This window comes from Artemia franciscana, chromosome 7 (genome assembly GCF_032884065.1).
Source record: "Artemia franciscana chromosome 7, ASM3288406v1, whole genome shotgun sequence".
Classification (NCBI taxonomy): domain Eukaryota; kingdom Metazoa; phylum Arthropoda; class Branchiopoda; order Anostraca; family Artemiidae; genus Artemia; species Artemia franciscana.
The window spans coordinates 38,289,912-38,302,644 of NC_088869.1; the positions used below are offsets into that span (position 1 = coordinate 38,289,912).

The window sequence follows — 12,733 nt, forward strand, 5'->3', positions numbered from 1 at the left end:
GTCCATCCCTCTTTAAACAACATTAGTACATTTACACACATTTGGCACACCTTCATATTGCCAAACAAATTCGGGCATGTCCTGCCCTTTGTACCAAACTTTCGATGCATGGCACAAATCCTTCGTCCTTGTTACACTTCTGTCATATGTACCCCACATTTGCCATGGATGAAACACTTATCCATGTAAGCTACGCTTCCACCATGCCTGGTATGCACCAAGGAGTGTACATGATTTTTGAAAGTGGATAAACTCTTGGGTTTGTCAATTTCATGCCACCTAGATGATATCTTGAAGTGGATCTTGTAGAACATCTCATTTGGTACAGTTCCACCCACCTTTGTACAATTCCAAAAGGTCTAACACAGTTCTCATGTACTTGGTGTATTTCTACCAGATGGACATATATGACGTACCACACAGTGTACAAAATCTTTAAAAGTGAGCGCCCCCTCATCAGAAAGATGCCTTTGACTTTAATAAAGATCGTTTGACCTTGATCCCGCCAAAATCAAAGAAACGTTATTATAAAGCTTGCACATTGGCAATTTCAAAACATTTGCTGGCCATAGGGTGGAGGCTATGGTCGTCTGCTGGTGGTATCTATGTCACCCTAGTTGTTTTGTTCATTGTTGATCTTAATAAATTTTTACTTTTGAAAAATTGTGCATTTCAACCCGCCTCAAAAACTACTGGAACTTGAATAGAACGAGAATGCGACTTGTGAATTTATTCAATAGGCCTACAACTTTGCTGATAAGAACAATTTTATTATAATGCTAAGTTCAAAACAAGTATCCAAATGGAATCTATTATTCCCCTTTGAAGAAAGCGTTAAAGTTCAGAACTATTGGCTTGCTTGCTCTATGCCCTTTCCATTTAAATTATAATATAGCAGCTTTCCATATAACAAGACGATATTGGATATTCACAACTGAGACCCTCCCCAACTTGGACACAATAAAGGAAACCATTTAGAAGAAAAAAGAAAACATGTAGAAATTAAACAAAATTTAAATACAATACTCATTACAAGAATCACAAAAAGTACCAAAATAAACAGAGAAACCTTATCAGAAAGGTGGTAAAAGAACGTGAAGAGTTGACTACTGCTGAATCCACAACACATCCAAAATAATTTTGGCACTATGTCTCCTCAGCCAATCCTTCAAGGCAGTGGATCCATCATTTCAACAAAGAGTACAGCACAAGGTAACTAATCCTAAAGACATTACTAATAAGCTGAAGCACTAATTTTGCTACTAATTTATTGCTGAATTCACCACCTGCAATGCCATCAACTATGACTCTTATGTAAGCTGATCAAGTAAGTCAGAAATAAATTTTACTGGAATAAAATATAAGACATGAATGAAATTACGAAGTTATGAAATTACAACTTTTTATTATGATAAGAGTTAGGAAATTAAAGATCCACAAATTTTGGCAAACAAGGATATATGTGGGCATTGGAGAAAATTGGGAAATATCCAGATCCTTGCTTATGCATGGGAGTTGTATAGTAAATGTATGTTCTGGACCACTCAACAAATCAATTAAATAAACCTCCTTTTTGATCGAATTTGCACTATTTAACACAAAAATTTCCAGCTTTTTTTTACAATTTTCAATTCCTACATTCAAAATGAAAACAGGTCCTTGGAAATCAAGGTTGGTCTTATTTTTATACTTTTTTGTAATGTGAACACAGGTTCTAGGCCCGACCTAGATCACCCCATCAATTTATCCCATTTTCAATTGAATTCACATCATTTTAAATTAAGATTTACAACATTTTTGCAATTTCCCATCATGAGCTTTAAGATCAAAACAGGTCTTGTGATATAAGAATTTGATGAATTTGTGAAATAAGAATTTGATGAATTTGTGAAATAAGAGTTTAATTATATTCCATTTTTCCTATACTACTGATAAAATGTAATAATTTAATATGATTTAATATTTAAGAGATAAGATAAGATAATATTTATTTTCAAAAGACTATCACAAGCTCTATAGAGCCGAATTCACTTTATATGTCAGTATTAAATAAAAAAAACAAGTTTTTTTTAACTAAAAGTAAGGAGCGACATTAAAACTTAAAACGACCAGAAATTACTTCGTATATGAAAGAGGCTGCTTCCTCATCAACGCCTCGCTCTTTACGCTAAAGTTTGACTCTTTCTCTCAATTCTTCTTTTTAAAACAGTAAAAAACTTTAGCGTAAAGAGCGGGGCGTTGATGAGGAAGCAGCCTCTTTCATATACGAAGTAATTTCTGGTCGTTTTAAGTTTTAATGTCGCTACTTACTTTTAGTTAAAAAAACTCGTTTTTTTTTTATTTAATCTCTGGACGTTTTTGAATCAATGCATGTTTTGATTTTGGCTCTCCGCAGAGGAATAATTAAAACAAAATTTGCATTTTTTTTTTTTTTGGTTAAATGGCTTTCTCATAATTTTGATCGAATGATTTTGAGAAAAAAAAGAGCGGGGGAGGAAGCCTAGTTGCCCTCCAATTTTTTGGTTAATTAAAAAGGCAACTAGAATTTTTAATTTTTTACGAATATTTTTATTAGTAAAAGATCTACGTAACTTATAAATTAGCTTACGTAAAGAACTTTTGTATTCTCATATTTTTATTACATATATGAGGGGGTTCGCCCCCTTGTCAGATCCTCGCTCTTTACACTAAAGCTTAAATTTTGTACCAATTCATTAAGAATGACCCCAGAATTACAAAAGCCGTAGAATAAATAGTTGAAATTACTAAAAATACTTTAGCGTAAAGAGCGAGGTATTAGGAGGAGGTGAGCCCCTCAAATGGGTAATAATTTCTGTTTGTTTTAAGTTTTAATGCTGCTCTTTACTTCCAGCTGAAAGAACTTTTTCATATTTATTTTTTTATTGTTTTTTTTTTAAATAATGCTAGTAAATCCTGCGCTCCCTTCATGGAGATTTTCTTCCCCCATGACAAACTATCGATGGAAAGTTCCCCCAGAATATCCCTCTCTTCTCAACCCCTCCCCCAACCAAAAAAAAAATCCTCCTGAAAACGCCTGTACACTTCCCAATAACCATTACTATATGTAAGCACTGGTCAAAGTTTGTAACTTGTTGCCCCTCCCACGGGGACTGTGGGGGAGTAAGTCGTCCCCAAAGACATAGTTATAAGGTTTTTCGACTACGCTGAATAAAATGGCTATCTCAGAATTTTGATCCGTTGACTTTGGTAAAATAATTAGCGTGGGAGGGGGCCTAGGTGCCCTCCAATTTCTTTGGCCACTTAAAAAGGGCACTAGAACTTCTCATTTCCGTTAGAATGAGCCCTCTTGCAACATTCTAGGACAACTGGGTCAATACGATCACCCCTGGAAAAAAAAAAATAAATAAACACGTATCCGTGATCTGCCTTCTGGCAAAAAATACAAAATTCCACATTTTTGTAGATAGGAGCTCGAAAATTCTACAGTAGGGTTCTCTGATACGCTGAATCTGATGGTGTGATTTTCGTCAAGATTCTATGACTTCTAGGGGGCGTTTCCCCCTATTTTCTAAAATAGCACAAATTTTCTCAGGCTCGTAACTTTTGATGGGTAAGACTAAAGTTGATGAAACTTATATATTTAAAATCAGCATTAAAATGCGATTCTTTTGATGTAGGTATTGGTATCAAAATTCGATTTTTTAGAGTTTTGGTTACTATTGAGCCGGGTCGCTCCTTACTACAGTTCGTTACCACGAACTGTTTGAAAAGCTAAGAAAAAAAAAATTCAAAACAGTACATTAAGTCAAACACTTAAAATTCAAAGGAATTAAAAAAGCAAAATCATCAAAGATAAAGGGCAAATCAGTAAACTTAACAATTAAATTACAAAAACATTGCAGTAAATCAAAAAAGAATAAAAACGACAATAGAGGAAAAGGGGAATTTGGCAAGTACATAATCACGAATTATTGCTAAGGTGTTCCAGAATAAAGGGTATAAAACTTTCGCGAAACCTTTCTGTAACAGCATGGATCGGAGAGTAAGTTGGGATTGCTAAGGAGGCTGACCGGGGGAGTCGGAGTCTAATGGGATTGTGAAAATCAGGGAGTAAGTCCTCAGTATGGGGATTGGAAATGACTGATTTAGCGAAAAGCAGGCAAATTTTTTCCCTCCTTTCTTTTAAGGTGATAATGCGTGCAGCTTTAAGGAGGAAGGAGTATGGAATTTTGCCTTCTTTGTAAATGATCCTGAGCAAACGCTTTTGGACCGACTCGATTTTGTCACTAAGTTCATTTGAAAGTTGCGAATGCCAGACCTGACATGCATATTCCAATAGCGGCCTCATAAAGGATAAGTAAACACGGAGGGAATGTATCTTAGGACAATTAAATTTGTTTAGCTGCTTAAAAATGGATAGTGAAACATTTGCTTGTTTAACAATGTTGGAAACATGTGTGTCCCACTTAAGATCATTAGAAATTGTGACACCAAGAAGCTTAACATGTTTCACTAGCGTTTCGCTTGGGATCGGGTCGCAAAAAGCAGGAGTAGATTTCAAGAAGTTGATCGTCATTATCTGTGATTTAGTGGGATTTACTGTCATATTTAGATTCTTAGATTCATCCGAACATTGGGATAGGATTTCAACGGGGTTACTTTTAATATTCCTATGACATACTTCAAGGATCAATAAGTCATCCACATATTTCCATCTTTGGGGGAATTCCTTGCCAATTTCGTTAATCATGACAAGAAATAATAGTGGTCCCAATAAGGTTCCTTGAGGTATTCCACAGTACCTAGGCAGGGGGTTAGAGAAGGTATTTTTGTATTTTACAACTTGTGATCTGTCTGAAAAGAACAATAAAACAATATTTACTAAAAGTGTGTCAATTTCAAAGTTATCATGTAGTAAATGAATTAGGATAGTGTGGTCAACTAAGTCAAACGCTTTTTGGAAATCGACTAAAACCAGGTTTAGCCAAACATTTGGTTTCTCTAGTTCACTTAGGATTGTGTGAATCAAGTGTACAAGGTAATGGCTGGTGGATGTTTTTCTTAAATTACCAAACTGTCGGATGTCAATGCTTGGTATAATTTTAATTTTAAGCCAGTCACAAAGGAACCCTTCGTAAAGCTTAGAAAAAACTGGAGTGAGTGTAATAGGACGCATGTTGGTTATAGTCAGACTGGAAGATTTCTTTGGGATGGGTGTTATAAAACCTAGTTTCCAGCAACTTGGTAATTTACCAGATTTTGTAATTTGGTTAAAAATATCAGATAAAGGTCCAGCAATTGTGTCTGAAAAGGCTTTAATCAAGTCAATTGGGATGTCTAATGGGCAAGTACTTGATTTTTTGAGCTTTCGGATTTTATTTATAACATCAGAGGGAGAAATTTGGGGGAAAGAGGTGGAGGGAGGAATAGTTTGACCTGAGCCAGTGAAAGGGGGGAGACTTTGTACTATGGATGCAAGATGCAGGTTCAAATCGTTGGCTATCTTGTAAGGGGGCTCAGGGAGATGAAAACTGACTTCAACAGGGTTTTTTCCGCAAATCTCTTTAATTTTCCTGTACCATTGTTTGGGTTTGTTAGAATACAAATCCTTAACCTTACTATTGTAATACTCAGAAGCTTCCTTTCTCAATTTTCTCTTCGGGAACTTTCTTAGATCATTAGCCTGTGTGATATGTCCTTGCTTGAACAAATTGATTTTTTTCCTTATTAGTTTTTTAAAAGCCGCAGTAATGTAAGGTTTATCGGTAGAGCATATCTTAATTTTTTTTTTCACCGGAAATCACTATCTAAATAATTGATATTATCTTTATTTGTTCTTTCAATAGCCTTTAAAATCACATCTTTGTCTTATTTTTTTAATTTCTTTTCAAGATCAGCTGCTCTAGAATCAAAACCCTTAGGTGCAAATAGATCAACCATTTCCCCTTTAAATCAATAGTAATAACGACTTTATTTCTATATTTAGTTGCAATACATTTCATTTCTGTAATCGTGCAATTCATTCCAATGTCTAAATCTTCTTTCTTAATGGTTCAATTATATTTATTTTCCATTTTCAAATGGCTTTCCTCTGGACAATTTTTATTCTCAATGAAATTTCTCACTGGAAAATAGGGCTAGATGAAGAACCATCAAAGAGAAGGAGGATGGGGTGTATTGCAAAGAAAAACAACCATCAAATTTGAAATTGGCATAAATAAGGAATATAGTCATACAACTTTTACATTATTTTCATGTTCTTTTCAGAAGAGCCCTAACTCTTCAGTGTTACCTAAGTAAATATTATTGTTTTTTTTCAAATAGTTTTTATTTCAGCTTTAAAATGGACTTATAAAGTGATATCCAGTCTTTAATTATTGGCCAGTAGTAAATGGCAACAACAAAAATATAAAAACTGTTTGAAAAAAAATCTTAATATTTACTTAGGTAACACTGAAGAGTTAGGGCTCTTCTGAAGGGAACATGAAAATAATGTAAAAGTTGCATGACTATATTCCTTATTTATGCCAATTTCAAATTTGATGGTTGCTTTTCTTTGCAATACATCCCATCCTCCTTCTCTTTGATGGTCCTTCATCTAGCCATATTTTCCAATGAGAAATTTCAGTGAGAATGAAATTGTCCAAGATGGGAGGGGAGGATGGGAGGGGGATATATGTGGGAGGAACTATCCATGGAGGGAATTTCTGTGTTGAAAGGTAATTTTCCATGGAAGAGGGGCCAGTTCTCCCGGAATTATTTAAAAACAGTCCAAAATTAAATAAGAAAAAATATTACATTAAAAAACAATAAAACAAGTGTTTTCAACTAAAAGTAAGGAGCAGCATTAAAAGTTATAACAAACAGAAATTATTACATATGTAAGGAGAATTTTCCCCCTCCTTAATACCTCACTCTTTACACTAAAGTTTGACTTCCGTCAAAATTCTTTAAGAGCAACACCTGAAACACAAGAGCCATTTAACTGGAATGAGAAACTTTTGTAAAAGTACTGTACTAAAAGACTTTACAACTATATACTTGTCCAGTATTCAACTAAGTTTGATGAGATTGAAAACAAAGTAAGGGCTCTCTAAAACACGAACCTAGCTGTAAAACAGAGTTAAACAGCTTGAAACCCATCTCAATGATATGGAGCAGGAAATATGGCTGAATCAGCTTGTATTTCATGGTGTTGACCGAAGTAGGGGTCTTCCCATCTCTGGGCGTGTGTTGAATGTGATTATGGATGAAATGCAAATTTCTGATTTTCTTTGATGGCATTAGTTTCTGTGTTTAAATTTTAAGCAAATTCCACTGATTTGGGCACCATTGTAAATGGAAAAAAGCGTCCTTTGCTTATGTTGGTTGTGTTCAAGTCTGCTGAAACTGGAAGAAAAGTGTTTGCATGTAAGGCAAAGATTGCTCAGTTGGGATTTTTTTTTGTTACCAAGCACCTAACATCAAAAAACAAGCAGATTCTTGACTTGGCTAAGAATAAGCTCGGAAACAGAGATGTTTGGTTGAACAATGGGACTATTTTTGGAAAATACTCTACAGGAGAGGCCTGTAAAATGCAAGCTATGGCTGAAGTGGTCTGTTTGCCAAATCCAACCACATAATTTTGAGTTGTGTAAATTATGTTGTTCTATTACTTGTATGCTTGTTTTCCCCTTTGTATTTTATAGTCAAAATTTCAATTCCTTTTGCGTTTCTCTCTTTCTTTTCCCTTCTTCTTTCTGCCTATCAGTATGTTTTAAGAAAATTTTCTGACCAGAATATATGTGATTGAATTTCATTTTTCAAGTCAAATGAAACTTGTATTTTATGGGGTTTACTGATGTATCATGTATTGCTTATGTAGATGATATTCTCCTTATCAGTAGATACAAATCTTCCCTGTCTTGCACAGTTCAAAGGGCTAAAAAACAGTTTCCTTGATATTTGACTAAATCTGGATCTTGAAAAATGTGAGTATGTTTGTTTTAACAGTACCTTGCCCAATACTCATCTTCAAATTAAAAATACATCCATTCCCTCTGTTGGAAATCTTTGGTGGCTTGGTTTAAAATTTTTTTTAATATTTTGTCCTTCTGCCAGACTGCAATATCTGAAGCTTGTAAAAAAGTCAGATTTGGATACTCTGGTGAAAATTTCAAAGTGGGATCTCTAAGGTTTTTTTTTTGTTATGATTTTTTTGAATGGCCACCCATGGTACTGGGACATGTCCCACTACATACCACTTCTGGTATGTCAACACTTTGAAATTTTCACCAGTTGTTTAGAACAATGAGAGCTTTGTATGGAAAAAAGCACATAAAATTCTGTTTGGACAAACTGACCCAGGGGAGGGTTATTAGATTACATTTGCTCATATTTTGCTGGTTAATTAAAATAACTATTTCTAGATGCTTTATTCAGAAAGAGCTTCCAAATAGCTTTTATTTGGTATTTGACTTTTGTTTCTAGGTGCAATAGGAGCTGAGATACAGCAGTTTAATCATTGGCCGGTTGGCGTAAATTGGGCAGTTTGGGTCAATGTTCAATGACCCATATCTTGGACACCAGTTCAGCAAAAAAATCTAAAATTTTGGTTTTAGGAGTTTCTCATAGGGGTCTATCACTGTGCCAAATTTCATCAAAATCAAAGATTATTATGCATTATTTTATTATAAAGTGTGTTGATTTGATACAGAATGCCCCATAGACCCATCCCTGAAAGTTTCAGTTTCATAATCTAAACCCTTTCCAAGATAGCCAAAAGTAGTTAAAAGTAGAATTTTATCATATCTGCATGTAATATTACAAAAACACTCATTCAATCAATTAGCAATCTCCTTTGTATCAGATATAGTGCTGACATCAAGTTTTCTCATGTTAGGTAGGGTTAGATGGGATGGGTCAGCTTTAGACAAATACTGCCATAATTTTTTAAGATTTTACCTTAAAATACCTTAAATTGCATTTGCCAGCAAGATAAGGTGGTAGATCCTCCTGTAGGTTCTTGCTGGTGGTGAGTGATGTAATTATGTTGGCTTAGCTTCCCAGTCCAGCCTCCACTCAGCCCTCTCCCAGTCCCTGTTTACTCCAGCCTTGAAGGAGTGGGGAGTCTCAGCTTGGATGGTAGACTTGGATAGGCTATTCCAGAGGGGGGTTTAGAATCAGGGGTAATTCCTTCTTTGTAATTGTAAACAATCTTCTGGGTTATATAGTGCAACTGATATTGGCATTTGGCAAATTTTCCATAATGTTTGTAACACTTGCATTTTGCATATTTATGCACAGCCCAATCTCTGTTTTTTCTTGCTTTTTTTACACTTTTAGGGATGTAAGGGATCATTTTTGGTCTTTCTGATCAATAAATCTTGGTGTGTTTGGTTTCTGGATCAAGCAGAGTTGATATGAAAATATTCCCATTAGGCTATGTTCAATATCTCTATCCTCAGTTATATGCTCAAAAGCCTGTTTCTAACTCTAGTGGGCTGATCAATATCTTGGGTTTTGCTATTATCTTCAATCCAAGATATTGGGATAGCAAGGGTTCAAGTACTGTAAAGGAGGGGTGGTAAGCAGGGGAATACCCTAAACCATGAGACCAACTAACCTCAGGCATGTCAAAATAACCATAGATCTATACCAATAGAGGTTTCTTTTGGGTACTCTGCTTAAATATTAGATTAGACAAAACCAGGGGAGAATCAATTTGATTAGAGCAGGCAGACTCCTGGTTCTTAAATGGCTCTTGCCCAAGTATAATTTGGAAGAAGAGTAGAAAGCTCTAAAATTTTGGTAAAATTCTAGTTAATTGACTCCTTGCTATCTCAGAAAGGGTTAGGTTAGGAAAATGAAACTTTCAGGGATGAATCTACAGACTAAAGTATGTCCTGAGAAGGTATTTTGAAGCAACTACCTCCACTCCTTTTCCCTCTAGAGGGCCCTGACCTTTGATGACCTTAAAAATATGTGTGTTATAAAAGTGAAACCATGCAAAATAAATCTTCTGCTTAATTGAAGTACAGCAAAATTGTTTTCAGCTTCATACCTTTGCTCAATCCCATTTTATAAGGTTTTAAAGATATGCAAATACATTTCCTAAATTTTGAAAAAAAAAACATTGATATGGCTCAAAATTCTACTCAATTAGCAGGAATTGCATTTTCAGAACTAAAGGTAGAGAAAAAGCAACAAGTAACTGAAAATTAAGGTAAAATGTTGTTTTGTCAAAATTTCAATAGGTATATCAATACCTGTCATGTAGGCAAATTTCATGGCCCTCTAGAGGGAGAAGGAGTGGAGGTGGGTATTTTAAAATACTTTTCTGGGACATACTTTAGCCTGAAGACCCATCCCTGAAAGTTTCATTTTCCTAACCTAAACCCTTTCCAAGATAGCAAGAAGCCAATTAACTAGAATTTTACCAAAAATTCTAATTTTAGTCCAAGTTTAATCTAGATTTAACAGCAGACAGTAAACAAGAAGCTTGCTAGGAAGAAATGAGTAGCACTATTGAAAATACAAAGCTTCAGTAGGCTAATTTTAGGCTATATATTTGTCCATTAGGGGAAGGGAGGGGTAAAGTGGTGTAAGAACCACTAAATAACTGTCAACTCAAGTATTCTGTAGATTTTCAAGCCTTATACACTAGCCTAGGCCTATTTAGAAAGAATTATTAACTAGCCTACTTTCTAGGACAGACAAAAACCTAGAATCTAGAATTTTGCCAAAATACGATGGAACTACTATTAAATATCCTACAAAGTAAAAATAGCTTTAGCCTACCAATAGGTTGGAACTTGATATCACTCATTCTTGAAATTGTTTCCCGCTATTTATTTTTAAATATTCTGCTAGCAAATATAGGAAAGATGCCGCTGTTGTTTGTAGTTCTACTTATGTAGGGTCTGTTCTATGTCTCATCGCGGGTTTCTCATTCCAGTCATGATTTCATTTAGTATAGCATTATGGGTGAAAACTAAAAGGAGTATTTTTTAAACACATTATGCTACATGCACATGCTCAAGCTAAGTCTCTAAGTCAAAAGCAATTCTCGCCAACCATCTTCCTCTTTTCTGTTCGTTGTATACAAGGCATTATTTGTGCTGCCAAACAACTGGTGGTTGTTAATAAGAGCCAAAACCTCAAACTTTCACGAGCTCAAAATCTGATATGTTTTTCTCTTTCAAGAATACCTACTCAATTTTGCTCAACAGCACACGAAAAACCGATTGGTACCACAGGGAAACTAGAAAAAATTCCTAGCCCCAGAATTGGTTGGCCTTCCGTTCAGAATTGATCTTCCATGCTTCTGAACGGGCTATCATTATAGAAGAGGAGTATACTTTATTTATACGCTGATTTTTGGCCGTTTTGTCCGTCAAATACCTATTGGAGACAAAACTGATGGATGGTTCCGCATTGTTGTTCCATTATAATAAGCTATTACAATAAAAGGATGTAATAACAGCCTCTAAAAGTAGCTCTTTTACATTAACTAAGTAAAATTTGGTACAGATTCACAAAAATTTAAGTAGGGGAAGTGAAAAATGTATTTTTTAAGATCAAACATAAGCAAGTGTGTTGTTTTCAATATTTCGCTTTGTCAGTGAAAATACAAAATAGCATGTTTTTACAATGTTTTGATAAAAAGGGAATTTTTCTAAATTTAACGGGGGGGGGGGGAACTTAAAACCTCGTCCTACACCAGACTCTTAGTCTACCATTGTAAATAGGTCTCTTAAACAGCAATGTACATGCTTCATTTCAATTCAAGCTTGTCTCTGATTTGTGGATTTATCGCTGAAGAAGGTGAGGGTACCTTATGGCAAGTTTATGACCAAGATCCAAGGATGGCTGATAACTTCGTTAGTACCGGAAATGAAAAATGTCATCACTTCAGCTCTGCTTTGGGCCGAATCAAGAGGCTTCGTTTTCACGTGACCAATCATAGACGGTAGTTAAAGTAGCATATATTTTAGAATGGCAAGATGGAATCACTCTTCACCCAAGCTTAGAAGGCAAACATTTCAGAAACTGTGGGTCGAAAGGTTTGAGTTTGGTTGTGGATTTAATCAACCCTATTCATTTTGCATCTGACTTGGAACTAAATATACGACACATAAAATCTGTAAATGGATGGAAGTATGCAAATCAGTCAGAGAGCCACAAGAGAGACATATTCTTATTTAAGCTCTTGGGTAACCAGCAGGCTGAAGAAGGTTTGTGAATGGAATCTGACGTAATTGATCGTTCAGAATACGAAAATCAATGTTACGTAGTCGACAAATGGGTACTACATCCCTATTTCATCAAATTTCCTAGGAATCGATCTCAAATAACAAAATTCACTTAAAATGGATAAAAATTTCGAAACTGCTCCAAAATTGCTGGCTCATTCGTCAATGAAAAGGATATTGAATAACTATTCAGTATTCTTTTTCCAAGTTTTTTCACCCATTTCCGTTTAATTGTAATCCTTAAGAACTGACGAAAATAATTTAAGGAATAATCTTAATCCATTTTGAAAATGTTCCTGCATAAGTTGTATTTTTATTGATCGAATCGGTAGAAAGTTAATTTGTTCTACAAAATAAGTGATTGAGGAAGTATCTCACCATTTTTGTTTTTCAACTATTGGTGAAAAAGTGAATTGATCAAATTTTTTTCTCAGATAAACCCTAGGCATATATTTAGCACGAATGCGCCTGTTCTGATAGATCTCCGTAACCTAGATGAATAGAAAAACTTCATAATA

At 35.0% G+C, this 12,733-nt stretch overlaps 1 protein-coding gene across 1 annotated transcript in view; it reads right to left on the reverse strand.

Moving 5' to 3' along the window:
- Nucleotides 1-10,870, reverse strand: part of LOC136029247 (tRNA (adenine(37)-N6)-methyltransferase-like) — a 30,352-nt gene extending 19,482 nt beyond the window's left edge. Inside the window, exon 1 of the mRNA XM_065707478.1 lies at nt 10,762-10,870. Within this exon, the coding sequence (XP_065563550.1) occupies nt 10,762-10,789 (28 nt within the window). The 5' untranslated portion in view covers nt 10,790-10,870. The remainder of the gene's footprint in view (nt 1-10,761) is intronic.
- Nucleotides 10,871-12,733: the final 1,863 nt, after the last annotated feature.